Source organism: Amphiura filiformis, chromosome 13 (assembly GCF_039555335.1).
Source record: "Amphiura filiformis chromosome 13, Afil_fr2py, whole genome shotgun sequence".
NCBI lineage: Eukaryota > Metazoa > Echinodermata > Ophiuroidea > Amphilepidida > Amphiuridae > Amphiura > Amphiura filiformis.
In genome coordinates this window covers 4,715,954-4,734,436 of record NC_092640.1, presented here as the reverse complement: position 1 = coordinate 4,734,436, position 18,483 = coordinate 4,715,954, and the positions used below count along the sequence as shown (strand labels likewise).

Sequence of the window (18,483 nt, the reverse complement as noted above, 5' to 3'; positions counted from 1 at the left end):
GATAGCACTATTCACTGTAATCGGTGGTATATCTGTTATCTTCAGTTGATAGCACTTCATATTGCATGATCAGCAGTGTGTCTGTTATCTTCAGTAGATAGCACCATACGGCATACGGTACACTGTTATCTTCAGTCGATAGCACTTTACACTGCACGATCAGCAGTGTGTCTGTTATCTTCAGTAGATAGCACTATACGGTATGTAATCAGTGGTATATCTGTTATCTTCAGTTGATAGTAGTTTACACTGCATGATCAGCAGTGTGCCTGTTATCTTCAGTAGATAACACCATACACTGTAATCAGTGGTATATACGTTATCTGCAGTTGATAGCACTTTACACCGCATGCTGATCAGTGTGTCTGTTATCTTCAGTAGATAACACCATACACTGTAATCAGTGGTATATACGTTATCTTCAGTTGATAGCACTTTACACCGCATGCTGATCAGTGTGTCTGTTATCTTCAGTAGATAGCACTATACGGTATGTAATCAGTGGTATATCTAATATCTTCAGTTGATAGTAGTTTACACTGCATGATCAGCAGTGTGCCTGTTATCTTCAGTAGATAACACCATACACTGTAATCAGTGGTATATACGTTATCTTCAGTTGATAGCACTTTACACCGCAGTGTGTCTGTTATCTTCAGTAGATAGCACTATACACTGTGTAATCATAGGTCAGTCTAAATATGAAATTACCAACTACTAAATGCAACAGAATCCATTTCACATGCGTCCATCTCCCAAAAGCTTGCAAAAACATCAAATGTCACAGAATATCCAAGTAGTTGTGCTTCTGTGAGATTTTGGTCCTCAATTATGCTCCAGGAACAGCTGCTCCAGGAAGAGCTGCTCCGAGCATGAATAATCTGGAGTAATATTCTAAGTCCAACATGCTCCAGGAGCATGTTTTGAATGCACAATGCTCAAGGAGCATGTCCAACATATATATGCTCCTGGAGCAGTGTGCATTCAAAACATGCTCTTGGAGCATGTTGGACTTAGAATATTACTCCAGATTATTCGCAACTGCTCTTGGAGCATAATTTTAGGCCAAAATCTCAAAGAGATTTTGGTCCTAAATTATGCTCCAGGAGCAGCTGCTCCAGGATCACTAGGAAGAGCTGCACGGAGCATGAATAATCTGGAGTAATATTCTAAGTCCAACATGCTCCAGGAGCATGTTTTGAATGCACAATGCTCAAGGAGCATGTCCAACATGCTCCAGCAGCATGTTTTGAATGCACACTGCTCCAAGAGCATATAATATGCTCCTGGAGCAGTATGCATTCAAAACATGCTCTTGGAGCATGTTGGACTTAGAATATTGCTCTATTGGGCCAAAATCTCACAGGAGCGTGGAACAGTGCCTAATTTGCATGAATCAAAAAAGGCTGTTTATGCAGGGTAAAATTTCTGAGTTGGTCAAATTTCGTTAGAAACCATGTCAATGTATTCTTCTCGTCATAAGGATAATTTTAGGTTGACCTATCTCAGATGTACAGTTATAGAGGAAAAGGTCAAATGTCAAAATTTGGATTCCACAGGGGGAACACACATGTAAAAATTCTCTGATTTTAATAAAAATGGTGTCAGATTGCTCTGCTTGCAAAAACAGAAAAAAAAGAAGTTTACCATATCTTGGGTGCTTTGTTACCTTAGTAACATGGGCAAAAAAGATCAAAATCAATTGAGCCCTGCATGTTGATATTGACCTATTTTGACCATTGACCTATTGATACCTATAGAACAAAACATCCAAAACTATGTATTGGTTAAAAAAAGGAGCATTTTTCAATTGTGGACACCAGTGGACCTCAAAATTTGACCTTTTTGCCTATAACTCGGGAACTATATATCGGAGACAGATCAAACTATACTTTTTCTGAAACCTTTTGATGAGAACAATACATTGATATCGGGTTTAACAAGATTTAACTAACTTCTAAATTCCAATTGTGTATCCAGAAGTCAAAATGTTGTGTATGTAATAAATAAAATAACTCCCAAAATTTACTTATGCATGTTTGTATTTGGTAGTTTTTTTGATAACTATGTACTATAGCCATGTAGGCCTATACCTATGTATAAGGCTGTATCAAAATGATTATTACCCAAGTTTCAAGTACAAGTATGTACAAGACTGCAACACAAAATAACCCAATTGTGGATCAATATATAAACTTTTGTCATTTCAAGAGAATTCTATTTTGCAAATATCACAAATATTTGTGTATCAATCATTTTGATACAGCCTGTAGTATAGCCTCCCACATATAGTAGTTTTTTCCTGCCAGAAATTGTTTCTTGCTCATCCCAATTTAGCCCTCCCCATGGCACATAAATACTGTAAAAGTGGACATTTTTACAGAACATTAATATTTGTGCTTTTCCCGCCCGCTTAACACACATGCCACGTAAATAATAAATGCTCGAATAATTATGTTCATTCATGTATAGGATTGCGAGAAAACTCACAAATTTAAAAAAGCCGCTATCCCAAGGTATTTTAAAACTGGCAAAGCACAAACACTACATGAGCTTTAATAGATTGTGTGAAAATTCCCACATATGTCAAAGTTTACGTCACAGACCAGAAGTTTGTGGAATTCGGTAAATACGATAATAAATATCTGTTGTGCAAATGTGTTAACTAAGCAAAGTTTGCCTGGGATACCTAGCTACAGTCTATTCTGTGCTGTGGCTGTACGTACTATGGGGTAGGCCTACCATGCATTATGCATTCAGCATGGTATGCCACTGTGCCAGGCGGCTTGGGCCCATGCATGACAGGATCTGTAGAATTGTGAATGCCGTCGATTTCGCCGCGCATGGCCGGTGGCATTTCCATAATAATCATGTTATATTTATCACTTATTTGTAAGTAAGCTTACATCGGAGTGTCATGTATTGTACTGAAATTTGTCAGTGTCCCTGAATAATTTCATGATTTTATTCAGTTCGGTGAAATTTACTCATTTGGTTATTTGTATTTTCATGTATCAGTCCCCCAGTGAATTCATTTGGAATATACAGTATTACTCACAAAATTAAGAAAATTAAACATCATCCGAATCTCCGGTTGTTCACGATCGCAATCTGCATCGCATTTCAGTCACTTGTAAACAAAGTGAAACTCCCACCTGCTAGCTGCTCCAGTCCCATTTCCGGCAAGAAATGGTAAAAATCGCGGGTGAAAGTGCGTTCGAATTTCCAGGTCACGCAAATCACACAAATTATTGAGAGGTCATCGGTGTGACATTGTCGTCAGAATTGAAAGGTAGTAATGCGGGTCTCTGATTGGTCAATCGGCGAGTGTTGCACACCCCTTCTCTATTTAATATGCGGAAATAAACACTACTTATGAATAATATATCATTTATCGATCATGAATATGCATGTTATCATGATCCGATTGAATCGTATCGTGTTTTGGGCGTTTACTACGTGTATATAGTGTCGCGAAAATCAGAAAAGTGGTGGCGTTTCGGAAGGATATTTTTCTTCAGAGGGAGAGGGGCAAGTAAATAAATACCATTTAAAACGATCATTTACGGTGGAATTAACAATATTTTGTTGTGTCTTTTGATTATAAATTTATTAAAAGTCTATTAAAACATCAGAAAGAGTAAAAAAATCAGACAGAATCACACATAATATATGTTAAAAACGTATTTTATTTCACACATTGTACAAATATCACAAACAATACAAGAATGCCTACAGCTCTTGGTATATGCATGAAGCAGCTCTCAGGAAATCAAACGATAGCGCTTTGCTATAGCAAGATAGAACATCTGGTATTGCACTAACAGACATTTGAAAACATAGAGGAATATCTAGAACAATAAAGATGAACAACATGGATGCCCTGCTCTTCCCGATCGCCACATACAAGTCCAAAACGTGGGCCGTTGGAAGAGGAGATAGATCTAGAACCCACGCTTTTGATCACTGGTGCTGGCAAAAGAATTTCTCTTTCCAAGAGAATTTCTGGGAAAGAACACACATGATCTTGTCAGATATCCAAATAGGAGACCACCTCATTATGCCAAGATTGATCGCAACATCGTTCAAGGTCAGGTTGAGGAGCATCGCAGAAGCGGTAGACAAAAGATAAGTTGGACAGATGGAATCAAAGAATCTTACTGCAACCTGTCGTCTTGCACAATACCAGAATAGCTGTAATTACATCAAAAAGGTTACAAAGGGTCAGTGATAATTCATACGACAACGACGACTATAATCATAATACTTAGTAATACAGCCTCAGCAGCTTAGTAAATTTGTCAATTTCGATATGTACTTCTTAGTAATAAAAAAAGCCGGGAAAAAAATGGTAGTATACCTCTAGTGCAGTGGTCATTGTGAAGCAGGTGGAAAATAATTAAAAACACTGCTAATTGACTACCAAATTATTTCCATCCCTTCCCTCTAGTTTCGATACCTCTTGTCAACAATTTATCATATTTTTCACAGAACAAGAATTATTTAAACTATTGTTTTCCGATTTTTTTGTAGACTATAAAGGCCTTGGCAAACTTGTGAAGACATTCCCACAAATTGCTCTGGAGGAGCAAACTCCGAGATCCAGTAACCAATATCCGAGAACCAGTGAATCCTTGACGGCAAAGACAAACTATTTGACCAACTCTAGAGATGTGGAATCTGTCCTTAGCAAATACCGGATGGCATACACTCGATCGTCATACGTAGATTCACTAGATTTAACTCCTTGCTTCTCTCAAAGCCTTGCAAAATTGGCTGGGCCTTGCTTGCTCCCTGAAATCTAAACCAAACAGATTTTATTAGGGACGCACCATTTGATATCAGGGGGGGGGGCTGGGTAGTTGGGGTCGTGACAAAAAAAATTTTTCAACACCTCGGAGAGGCAAATTTTTTTTTTTTGCAATCGTTAAGTCCTATAATTTTCAACAATTTGTTTGTCGAGTTGTAAAAATTTGTCCATAATTTTAATCATTTTTACGTTTTGTAGCAACTAAATTTCGAGTGCCACAAAAAAAAAATCATTATTTTTATGTGTAAAATTTTCTTGAAGTATAATGAACCTCTTCTGGCGCGAAATATTTTGGCATATTAAAGCTAAACTGGTGAAATATGGAATAAAAGCCAAACTGGTGAAATATGGAATAAATGCGCGTGAAGCGCGCAAAAATTGGTGGTTTTAGGTTAATTTTGTCAGAAACACACATGCAGGCGTCAACTTTGGGGATGATTGTATGATGGACCACCCCCAGCAAATATTGGGGGATTTATCCCCCTGAGATCTACGCCTATGCTCTCAATCAGTCATGTGGTACAGATTTCTATGACAATGGGGTGGAATTTGGTGAAAAACTGTGAAGTAGAGTGAATCAAGTGTTTTCACTCACAGACCCGGCTCACATAATAACTTTTCATAAACAAATGCGCACAAAATACGTACCAGTTTGAAGCTAAAATATGTTCTTGATGAAAAAAGTGGCAAATTCACGCGAAGCGCGAAAAATTTTGGCAATATAAAAGCTATATGAGGTTAATTTTTCTTCACTATTCGGTGACAATTTTTTTTTCACCCTTGACATCAAATCTTTTTTTTTCTGGTCCGAGGTGGATCAAATTTTTTTTTTTTTAGTCTGAAGTGGAGCAAATTTTTTTTGTTGCTCAGATGGCGCGACAAATTTTTTTTCAAAAACTACCGGGGGGCCTTGGTATCTAATGGTGCGTCCCTTATCATGGTTTACTTCACAAACACAGTTCAGCACCCAGGCAACTTATTTTGCTCGTTCTGTTTATGAGCGGTCAGGTCGAATTAAATCCCGGCCCCGCCCAAGATGTGCTTTCCTCTTACCCATGTGAGATTTGTGAGAACGAGGTTCGTGATGAGGATAAAGGCATCTTCTGTGATTGCTGCTCTACATGGTATCATATAAATTGCACTGGTCTGTCAAACCACATGTATAATGTGTACTGTGCCAACTCAAATTTGTCATGGCTATGTATCGCATGTGGTTTTCCCAACACATCACCCGGTATATTCAATAGTACCTTATTTGATACCTCAAATTCCTTTCAAATCCTTGATAATGATGAGAGCGACATATCTAATATTGAAAGCGAAAGCTTCATTCCAATTCAAACTTCTACACCAAACAAAGAAATCACCCCATTCGTCAGTACTTCAAGTAAGCATAAGAAAAGGGCAAATCCACCAAAGCTCAAAGCTATGATTGTAAATTGTGATGGGCTTCATTGGCCAAAAAGAAAGGCCCAATTTCATGTTTCTGTTAATGAACTCAAACCTGATATCATTTTTGGATGTGAATCCAAGCTTGACCCAACGATACCCACGTATTCAGTCTTTCCAGATGAATATAATGTGATCAGGAAAGACAGAACTGAAGGTGGAGGTGGAGTCTTTGTTGCATGCAAAAATAATCTTATTGCTACCGACAAACCAGACCTTGACACTCCGTGCTAAACGGTTTGGTCAACAATTGAGTTTAAGGGGTCTGGAGTATTATTCCTGGGATGTTATTATCGCACCCCAAATGCAGGAATTGAACCATTACAGCATATCCAGGACAGTGTGAACAAAATTCTCACAAAAAGCAAACGCAACCCAAAGTTGAGCAATATCCTACTATGCGGGGATTTTAACCTGCCGGATATTGACTGGAAAAATGTTATCACAAAAACAGATAGTAAACGTAAAGGGTTGCATGACAATGCATTGGAGATTTTCAGTGAAATTGGCCTTATTTAGTTAGTGACCCAAGTGACAAGACCAGCATCTCAAAACACACTGGATTTGATATTTACCAACAACTGCAACATGATATCAAATGTGAAGACTTATCCAGGTATCTCAGATCATGATATTGTATTATGTGATATCAATATTTCACCATCTGTTAAACGTAAACCACCCAGACAAATTTTTCAGTACCAGAAATCAGATGTAGATTCTCTGAAGGAGTCGCTATCATCAGAAGTGCATTCTTTTTTGAGTAATCAACCTGAAAGTTGTTCTGTGGAGGAAAACTGGCAGAGTTTCAAGTCTTTAGTTCACACACATATGGATAAGTTTATTCCCTACAAAATGTCAAAAGGCAAACAAGCTCACCCATGGATTAGTCCATTCATTGTTCTCCAAATGAGGAAAAGAGACAAATTATATCAGAGGGCAAAAAGAGCAAGTCCTACAACAAAAGTCAAACTTATAAACGCCTACAAAAAACAAAGGAACAAAGTTACAGAACTCATACGAGAGAGTCATGAAAATTACAAGACCGAAGTCATTGGTCCTAGCTTGGAATCACACCCAAAAAAGTTTTGGAATTACATCCGCTCGCTGAGGAGAGAATCCTTGGGAATTCCACCGCAGGTTGTCAACAACAAGTTCTACTCCACTGACAAAGGCATTGCTGAAGCTTTAAACCAGCAATTTACTTCAGTTTTCACCGAGGAGAATGTTGATCAGCTACCAGACAAGGGTATCTCTCCTTTTGAGGATATTCCTGACCTCCACATTGATCTGGCAGGAGTGGTAAAACAACTTAGCCAACTTAACACCAGTAAGGCAAGCGGCCCTGACAACATACCCGCTAGATTCCTTCATGATTATGCAACCGAACTGGGTCCATTTCTTCATTTTATTTTTCAACAGTCTTTTGACACTGGCACACTTCCAAACGATTGGAAAAAGGCTCTGGTTACCGGCATATATAAAAAGGTTCAAAATCTTCACCCGAAAACTACCGCCCGGTTAGTCTCACATGTATAACTTGCAAGATCATGGAGCACATTGTCTTATCGCATACAGCAAAACATCTGGCTAGAAACAACATCATAATCGATGAGCAACATGGGTTTCGGCAGATGATGTCATGTGAGACCCAACTGATCCAGGCTACACAGGACTGGCCGGAAGTGCTAAACCGTGGAGGGCAGACGGATGTCTTGCTATTAGACTTTAGCAAGGCATTCGACAAGGTACCACATCTACGCCTTGCTGCCAAGCTCAACTACTATGGCATTAGAGTGAAGATGTTAAGTTGGATTCAAGACTTCCTTGTAGGGCGAGACCAATGCGTCGTTGTTAATGGCACGCACTCTAAGTGGTCACCAGTGACATCGGGAGTACCCCAGGGCTCGGTCCTCGGTCCCACCCTCTTCTTGTTATACATAAATGACATAGTTAATGACATCAGTTGTACCCTGCGGCTTCTCGCAGATGACAGCATCCTGTATAAAGAAATAACATGTGCCGATGATTATAATCTCCTTCAAGAAGATCTGAACTAGGTGTTTAGATGGGCCGACCAGTGGCAGATGTGTTTTAATGCTGGGAAGTGTGAAGCTCTATCCATCACCCGTAAAACAAAACCATTCAATTACACCTATGAGGTTGACGGGCAACGCATCCAGAAATCATCTAACCATAAATACCTTGGCGTCACTATCACCAACCAACTGGATTGGAAAGCCCATGTTCAAAATGTCACTGCTAGCGCACGAAGCACCTTGGGAGTCCTTAGACGTAATCTTTCATCTTGTCCATCTCAAGTCAAAAGTAGAGCATACCAGGCATTGGTACGACCAAATTTGGAGTACGCCTCGGCTGCGTGGAACCCGTACGTCAAACAGCAGGTGAACGCACTGGAGGCAGTGCAGCGTCAAGCAGCTAGATTTGTTTACAACAATTATGAAAGACAGGCTAGTGTTACTCAGATGCTGCAACGCCTTGAGTGGGACTCCCTAGCTACCAGACGTCTGCTCAACCAGAATACAATGTTCTTCAAGATACATCATGGGCTGGTTAATATCCCTTTCCCCTCGACGGTACTTCCATCTGTTCGTCAGGGTAGAGCATGCAACATCTATAGCTACCAGGCCATACAACCGAGGGTCAACACCTACCGCTACTCCTTCTTCGTTCGTACAATACCAGTTTGGAACAGATTGCCATCTCCAGTCGTATCATCTTTGACAGTTAGGCATTTCCAGGCCCTGGCGTTACCACTTCTCCGGGATATGGCAACTACACCAACCCACCAGTCCTTGTAGTCTTCGGGGCTTCGCCCCTTTTTACTCGCATGTATCGCATGTGGTTTTCCCAACACATCACCCGGTATATTCAATAGTACCTTATTTGATACCTCAAATTCCTTTCAAATCCTTGATAATGATGAGAGCGACATATCTAATATTGAAAGCGAAAGCTTCATTCCAATTCAAACTTCTACACCAAACAAAGAAATCACCCCATTCGTCAGTACTTCAAGTAAGCATAAGAAAAGGGCAAATCCACCAAAGCTCAAAGCTATGATTGTAAATTGTGATGGGCTTCATTGGCCAAAAAGAAAGGCCCAATTTCATGTTTCTGTTAATGAACTCAAACCTGATATCATTTTTGGATGTGAATCCAAGCTTGACCCAACGATACCCACGTATTCAGTCTTTCCAGATGAATATAATGTGATCAGGAAAGACAGAACTGAAGGTGGAGGTGGAGTCTTTGTTGCATGCAAAAATAATCTTATTGCTACCTACAAACCAGACCTTGACACTCCGTGCTAAACGGTTTGGTCAACAATTGAGTTTAAGGGGTCTGGAGTATTATTCCTGGGATGTTATTATCGCACCCCAAATGCAGGAATTGAACCATTACAGCATCTCCAGGACAGTGTGAACAAAATTCTCACAAAAAGCAAACGCAACCCAAAGTTGAGCAATATCCTACTATGCGGGGATTTTAACCTGCCGGATATTGACTGGAAAAATGTTATCACAAAACCAGATAGTAAACGTGAAGGGTTGCATGACAATGCATTGGAGATTTTCAGTGAAATTGGCCTTATTTAGTTAGTGACCCAAGTGACAAGACCAGCATCTCAAAACACACTGGATTTGATATTTACCAACAACTGCAACATGATATCAAATGTGAAGACTTATCCAGGTATCTCAGATCATGATATTGTATTATGTGATATCAATATTTCACCATCTGTTAAACGTAAACCACCCAGACAAATTTTTCAGTACCAGAAATCAGATGTAGATTCTCTGAAGGAGTCGCTATCATCAGAAGTGCATTCTTTTTTGAGTAATCAACCTGAAAGTTGTTCTGTGGAGGAAAACTGGCAGAGTTTCAAGTCTTTAGTTCACACACATATGGAGAAGTTTATTCCCTACAAAATGTCAAAAGGCAAACAAGCGCACCCATGGATTAGTCCATTCATTGTTCTCCAAATGAGGAAAAGAGACAAATTATATCAGAGGGCAAAAAGAGCAAGTCGTACAACAAAAGTCAAACTTATAAACGCCTACAAAAAACAAAGGAACAAAGTTACAGAACTCATACGAGAGAGTCATGAAAATTACAAGACCGAAGTCATTGGTCCTAGCTTGGAATCACACCCAAAAAGTTTTGGAATTACATCCGCTCGCTGAGGAGAGAATCCTTGGGAATTCCACCGCAGGTTGTCAACAACAAGTTCTACTCCACTGACAAAGGCATTGCTGAAGCTTTAAACCAGCAATTTACTTCAGTTTTCACCGAGGAGAATGTTGATCAGCTACCAGACAAGGGTATCTCTCCTTTTGAGGATATTCCTGACCTCCACATTGATCTGGCAGGAGTGGTAAAACAACTTAGCCAACTTAACACCAGTAAGGCAAGCGGCCCTGACAACATACCCGCTAGATTCCTTCATGATTATGCAACCGAACTGGGTCCATTTCTTCATTTTATTTTTCAACAGTCTTTTGACACTGGCACACTTCCAAACGATTGGAAAAAGGCTCTGGTTACCGGCATATATGAAAAGGTTCAAAATCTTCACCCGAAAACTACCGCCCGGTTAGTCTCACATGTATAACTTGCAAGATCATGGAGCACATTGTCTTATCGCATACAGCAAAACATCTGGCTAGAAACAACATCATAATCGATGAGCAACATGGGTTTCGGCAGATGATGTCATGTGAGACCCAACTGATCCAGGCTACACAGGACTGGCCGGAAGTGCTAAACCGTGGAGGGCAGACGGATGTCTTGCTATTAGACTTTAGCAAGGCATTCGACAAGGTACCACATCTACGCCTTGCTGCCAAGCTCAACTACTATGGCATTAGAGTGAAGATGTTAAGTTGGATTCAAGACTTCCTTGTAGGGCGAGACCAATGCGTCGTTGTTAATGGCACGCACTCTAAGTGGTCACCAGTGACATCGGGAGTACCCCAGGGCTCGGTCCTCGGTCCCACCCTCTTCTTGTTATACATAAATGACATAGTTAATGACATCAGTTGTACCCTGCGGCTTCTCGCAGATGACAGCATCCTGTATAAAGAAATAACATGTGCCGATGATTATAATCTCCTTCAAGAAGATCTGAACTAGGTGTTTAGATGGGCCGACCAGTGGCAGATGTGTTTTAATGCTGGGAAGTGTGAAGCTCTATCCATCACCCGTAAAACAAAACCATTCAATTACACCTATGAGGTTGACGGGCAACGCATCCAGAAATCATCTAACCATAAATACCTTGGCGTCACTATCACCAACCAACTGGATTGGAAAGCCCATGTTCAAAATGTCACTGCTAGCGCACGAAGCACCTTGGGAGTCCTTAGACGTAATCTTTCATCTTGTCCATCTCAAGTCAAAAGTAGAGCATACCAGGCATTGGTACGACCAAATTTGGAGTACGCCTCGGCTGCGTGGAACCCGTACGTCAAACAGCAGGTGAACGCACTGGAGGCAGTGCAGCGTCAAGCAGCTAGATTTGTTTACAACAATTATGAAAGACAGGCTAGTGTTACTCAGATGCTGCAACGCCTTGAGTGGGACTCCCTAGCTACTAGACGTCTGCTCAACCAGAATACAATGTTCTTCAAGATACATCATGGGCTGGTTAATATCCCTTTCCCCTCGACGGTACTTCCATCTGTTCGTCAGGGTAGAGCATGCAACATCTATAGCTACCAGGCCATACAACCGAGGGTCAACACCTACCGCTACTCCTTCTTCGTTCGTACAATACCAGTTTGGAACAGATTGCCATCTCCAGTCGTATCATCTTTGACAGTTAGGCATTTCCAGGCCCTGGCGTTACCACTTCTCCGGGATATGGCAACTACACCAACCCACCAGTCCTTGTAGTCTTCGGGGCTTCGCCCCTTTTTACTCGCACTTTTGTTGATGGTTTTTTGAGCACCGAATTTGGCACGTATGCACAGCACAGCTCTCCTAGGAAAAGCCTCGCTTAACAGGAGTTCATCACTCAAGACTCAAGATTCTCATGGTCCACTCGTGTAAATAGTTTGTATTGCCAACAGTCCTACCATACTTGAGTTAGATTTCAAATGTAGAATTGCACAGGGGGGATGAGGTGGATTAGGATATAATTTGGGACACTGTAAATTTCGGTGACGTGTGACGCGTTTAGAAACAAAATATGTGACATGTGACAACTAAGCACAGTGTTTAGCTGGGAAACTACGTGTTTCAGCTGGTAAACACACAAGTTTTAGTAGGTGATGTGCATGACGCGTTTAAAAACTAAATATGTGAAATGTGACCGAGAATGTGACGTGTTTAGAAACTGAACACAGTGTTTAGTTGGGAAACTAAGTGTTTTGTTGGGAAACTAAGTGTTTAGTTGGAAAACTAAGTGTTTAGTTGGGAAACTAAGTGTTTAAGCTAGTAAACACATAAATAAGATTTATGCTAAACATAGTGTTTAAAAAAGGTTACATGTGATGCGTTTAGAAACTAAACATGTGACATGTGACCGAGAATGTGACGTGCTTTAAACAGCATATATTACTCGTATTTTCTTAGGGCTATCAGGGGCTATTGATATTTGCCAAGTAAATGCTTTTGCATGTTTGATTAAAGATATAAAATTCAGCAACATCTGTTTTATTTCGGCAATAATGTTCGCACAACCCTTATTTTAATCGAAGATTGATTAAAGAGTACAATGGTGGCTATCGAGCAATGATCATCAAAATTTGCGGGAACATCTACTTCAATTTCCATCTACATTAAAGAAATAAAATTCGTTTAAGCAACATCTGTATTATCGGCAATAATGTTCGCACAAACCTCATTTTAATCGAAGATTGATTAAAGAGTACGTGGTGGCTATCGAGCAATGATCTAGACTATGCCATAGTCGAATTTTATTAAAAATATGTTATTATTAGTCATGATGAACCCATTTCGTTGAACTCAAAATTATACTGATGTTTATTAACTGAACAATTCTGATTTTGGAATCTACCAGTTTATTGATAGCGAACCCCGAAAATCCGACTATGGGCTTTGAATTTTAAGCAGAACTTTACCCCGGGACTTTTCTCTCTAAAAACACACTGTCAAGCACACTTGTTTATCAGTCCATTAACCACAAGTACTGAGCGTGGTAGAGAACAAGACGCGCTAGATGTTTGATGAGAGATTAACTTTCGCGTCAACACAAAAGCGCCGCAAATACCACAGATAGTTGTGTACGCTGTAGTTAATGGTAATTGCGCGGGCCCGGAAGATTTAAACCATAGCGAGATATGGGCGACCAATCACAAGGCAGCTCCATTTAAAGATGCATTACATCATGGCCAATTTTAGTTAGGCCAGAAATTGGCCTTACTCTCCATAGAGTCCCGTGTTAAAAATCTTAACCGCAAGGCAAAGTCAGTAGTCCACTTGGGAAGCTAACAAACAGATGGAGTGCGGTGACTGAAAAGATCAGATACAGATGTGAAAATCTATCAGTTGCACACAAATCAATATAAATCAGAGTTTTATGCTTAAATGTAATAGCCAGAGTATACAAAATGGGCAAGTGGACTACGGAGAAGTCTAGCAATGATCATAAACATTTGCGGGAACATCTACTTCAATTTCCATCTACATATATATATATATATATTGCCTTATTTGAATTATGGAGTACTTTTATGGGGAAATACATGTAAAACTTACTTAAATAAAAATTCAAAAATGGGCTATTAGAACGGTGGCAAACGTTCACTATAGAGACCACACAGTGCCATTGTTTGCTAATTATAACATCTTAAAAGTTGAAGATATGTACACACTGGCATTAGGTACATTCATGTACAGGCACTCTATAAATGAGCTGCCCTGTTCATTTGATAATTATTTTACCAAACGTTCTGACATACATAACTACAAGACACGATATGTAAATGACCTAAATCTAACCAAAAATAAGAAAGTCTTTTCTGATCATGCTATACGTACAAGAGGTCCCATTCTTTGGAATTCTTTAGATAAAAATCTGAAAGCTTCAAAATCTGTTAAACATTTCCGTAATCAATTCAAAACAAAACTGATCTCTAAATATAATTAATCTTTTCCGTGAACACCCCCCTTCCCTTGTCTTTTGGTTATGTTGTGTAATGTTGATTTATTTTGTTAATTTCATTTGATTTCAGGGAAAGGCTAACTTTCAGACCTTTTTGGTCTTCCAGCCTTTTCCTCCATATGTACCGTGTTTTTATATATTTGTTTGTAATGTCTTTGATTTTTATGGAAATAAAATATGAATATGAATGAATATGAATATATAGCCCAGGATAATACTGAATTACCATGACTGGCGATCATAGAGAGGTTTTGGAAGTTTTACAGATCGAAATTGATACGAATCTGTCAGCTCCGTGCAGTGTAAATTCAACCATACACGGTACACGGCATTCAATACGCGATCGATGCACCGGGTGTGCATGCATGCATGTGTATAGTATTGTGAAGGCCTAGATGTGCAATACAGAGACATTTCTCTGCATGGATACACGTGCATATACGGGACTTTATCAGCAGTGAAGTTAGCTCAATCGATAAGGCGTTCGAATATGGTGCGAGAGGTTGCAGGTTCGAACCCTGGCGGTGCCAATGCGCTGGTGGAAAATTGAGTTACCTTGAAATACCCCTGGAAAAGGAATTTACTGCTAATTGTCTTTTTGTAACCCGTACGAAACTCGAGGAGCTGATCCTGGTTGCGAAGGTTATTTGTGGAATGTCTAGGGTGTGCGCTCTTGAAGCAGCAAAGTCCCTGAATTGTTGTTAAATGGTTTATGGAATGATGTGGGGCCGTAGTGGTCAGCGACAACCTGTAAAGTGTGCTGTTTTTTGTTTTTTGTTTTGGTCTGAGCCTTCCCAACTGAGTGTCTTGCTTTATAATGTTTATTAATATCATATGTATGGACCTCGTTGTGTACATGCCCGGTATACATGATTAGCAGTGGATATTCAAGCAAATTTATGATCATTGCCTGGCAGCTACTCTGATGTCAACACAATTGGATTGTTTTTAAAGAATGAATACCCAATGTAAATATAATCCATTAAATAAGTAAACAATAGCTGAATTAAAAAAAAACATATGTAAACAATAATGTGCTTAATTGTTGTAAACAACTGAGTTGTTTAGACGTTTAACTCGGGATGATTAACTCCGAATTTCGCTGTTTAATATGTCAAAATTTACAAATAATTATAGCCAACCATGGATTAGGTTTCTTAAACCGTGAAGAGAGTTACAACTTTTAACCAATAAACGGGTCACCACGCCAGGTAGGGAACCCGTTGCTTACGATTGCATAAAGTTGTTTAAGGATTTCGTATACCGAAAATAAGTGTGTACAGACCCCAGCTACATCTACTTGCGTCATAAATATGTTTATGAACAATCTACTTTTGAATGCTCAGCAATATTTATTTATCTACGATTCAAGCACTTCAATTTTTCAATTTGATTCATCTACAACTCCTGTGCATGTTGAAATGCGGTGATGTGTGTCCTCATCCTGACCCACCAAGAAGAATTTCACCGAACTCCAAGAATGAACCCGATTATTCCTGTCTTAACAAAAAGGATTACATGTCATTCACCTAAACGTACGGTCACTTCATCCAAAGATTCACGAACTGAGAACTTTGGTTAGGAAAACAAAAGCAGTTGTCATAGCGAAACTTGGGTTGATGATTCTGTGACTGATAGTGAAACAATGATCGGCTACTGTGTTATAAGAAAAGACAGAAATAGAGTGGGGTTTGCACTATTATCAGAAATGACATATTTGACTTTAGGAATAGAGATGACTTGGCCGATGATAGTTTAGAAACTCAATGGTTTGAGCTTATTACCAAAAACCAACCAATTGTGGTACAAAAAGAAGTAAACTCATGTTTGAGGGGCTGTAACTAGAGATCTGTAAGGATGAAAATATCATCGGAAAGAGCAAATTCTACACGTTTAAATAAAAAACGAATTGTTGCAATTGCTCACAGCAAACTAAAGTTATACTCATTTGAATACAACCACCCATTTTTGTAGCTGCACACGGCTGATTGATTTTCATCCATTTCAATTTCGACGAATCAGCAAAGTGCTAACAGGATTTATTGTTGAACAGACAACATTTGATTAATGTTCAACAAAGTCCATGACGGTACTATAGTTTGTAGGGATACCAATTCAAGTCTTTACGAACGATCCGGCAAAAGCTTGATTGGGGAATGTTGGGTAAAGGATTGAGTTGATCTTTGGTCTTGCTATAACGCATGTCTAACTCTAGCAATGTTCACTTGTGATCTAGCAGTTCGTTGTCTGCCTGAAGTTGCCATTTCAACAATAAATCATGTTAGCACTTTCCTGATTCGTCGAAATTGAAATGGATGAAAATTAATCAGTCGTGTGCAGCTACAATTAAAATTATAAACTAAAAACTGAAAAAAAAAAGTTTCTCCATGTACTACGATTTGAAGCCAAAGTGGTAATGGCATCTGGCAGTAAAAAGTTGTCGAAACAGTTTTTGCACATAAAACAAGTAGGATGTTCTTTGCCTTCCAGGTCTTCTTTTACCATGTAATGGAGTGTAGAGAGCACATCTTCTACATGGTCCACTTTGTTTTTTCAGTTTTTAGTTTATAATTTTAATGTTTTTTATTACTTGTTCTGTGTCTTAATTTCATTTGATAGCTAATTTGGCTAACAAAAATTATTGTAATATCATTATAAAATCTATAACTGTTCAATACTGCATCAATGTTTCCAATAAATCTGGCGTTTAATGCCTGCAAGTATAATGCAGTCGTTCTAATTGAATCAATTTCTATGGTGTATCTTGCGCATTGAAGGTCTGAAGCGAAGTATTGGTGTATCTTTCCACATGACCAATGTTCATTGCGTACAGGCCTAGATACAATAGTGAGTTATTAAAAAAATCCGACCGACCGAACCACCCCAAAAATCCCAGCGGAGGGCAAGCTAATAATGTTTTTTACCTAAGTTTGTAATGTCGATCATGAAAACGTTTTGTATCACTGCAAAAACACATGCCTCATTTAAAATAACATTAGGTTAGAATATTTTGCAGTACGTTTTCAAAAAATGTTTTCAATGTTATGAAGACGCTTTATATAACCCGCCATTAAACGGCATTATGTTAAAAATGTTAGAAACGAAAAGGTTGGAGTTATAAAAAAGAAGGTTTTCATTTAAAATGTTAATCCATTTTAATTCAATAGTAGTTCTTTTAAAGCTAGACATGGCGTGATGAAAGTGTACAACCGCCACCTGTCAGCTGGTTTACTGGTGTCAAGTTAAATGATATTAAATTAAAAATCATGAATGGTAATCAGACAATAAACATGATAGGAGTCATTTATATATGTAAATCCATTTAATTGAAAAGCAGAACCGGGCCTAAACATTTTGGATTTTAGTTTGCCAAAACCAAGTGAATATTTTACTCACTACAATATTTCGTCCTACTCATCAGAGGACTTCATCAGGTATGACTGATATGGTCATCTGGTCCACTTATCCGGCAAACAAGTTTGAGTGGTTTCTGATGTAATTCGCATGCAATTTTGCGTATTGGTGTTAACTCAATTGTGACAGGGGCCTGAGATTGAATCAATGAGCGTGTTTATAGTGAATATACCGCATATTGAGTGTACCGTATACGATAATCCTTGTATATATACCGATACCCTTGTTGTTTATAGTGAGACACAGTTACCGCACAAATTATATACCAACTAACATTATCGTACATTTGCAATGACCCCGAGGTCATGCGGGGAATGTGTAAATATTGTGGCGCGAGCTATAAAGAGCCCATTCAACAATATGATCATGGCGGTGAACATGTAGCTTCTGTTTTGATAACTCTTGGGGTGAGAATCGTTCCGAATGTCCTGCGCGCATCCTACGCATCATGAAGAAGCTTCCACTTCCGGTAATACCGCACACAATTTATACTGGTGTGTTTATAGTGGGAACATCTCGCCACAGTATCCTTCGGTTTAGAAGGATATCGATGTACCGTACATACATATACTGCTAGTGTTTATAGTGGGCAAGTATCCGGATAATCTCTAACCGGGTAGAAATTGTACCGCAATGTACCGCACATCTGCTCCCA

General features: G+C 39.2%; 3 protein-coding genes across 3 annotated transcripts; all 3 read left to right on the top strand.

The window, feature by feature from the left end:
* The first annotated feature begins 6,847 nt into the window (after positions 1-6,847).
* On the top strand, positions 6,848-8,319 carry LOC140168791 (uncharacterized). The gene is made up of 2 exons (XM_072192200.1): positions 6,848-7,589; positions 7,838-8,319. Exons 1-2 carry the CDS (start codon positions 6,848-6,850, stop codon positions 8,317-8,319), a joined length of 1,224 nt encoding a protein of 407 aa, XP_072048301.1.
* A 27-nt stretch (positions 8,320-8,346) lies between these two features.
* LOC140168790 (uncharacterized) lies at positions 8,347-9,081 on the top strand. Its single transcript, XM_072192199.1, has one exon. The coding sequence runs from the start codon at positions 8,347-8,349 to the stop codon at positions 9,079-9,081; it is 735 nt and encodes a 244-aa protein (XP_072048300.1).
* Positions 9,082-11,446: 2,365 nt separating this feature from the next.
* Positions 11,447-12,181, top strand: LOC140168788 (uncharacterized). The gene has a single exon (XM_072192198.1). The coding sequence runs from the start codon at positions 11,447-11,449 to the stop codon at positions 12,179-12,181; it is 735 nt and encodes a 244-aa protein (XP_072048299.1).
* The last annotated feature ends 6,302 nt before the right edge of the window (positions 12,182-18,483 follow it).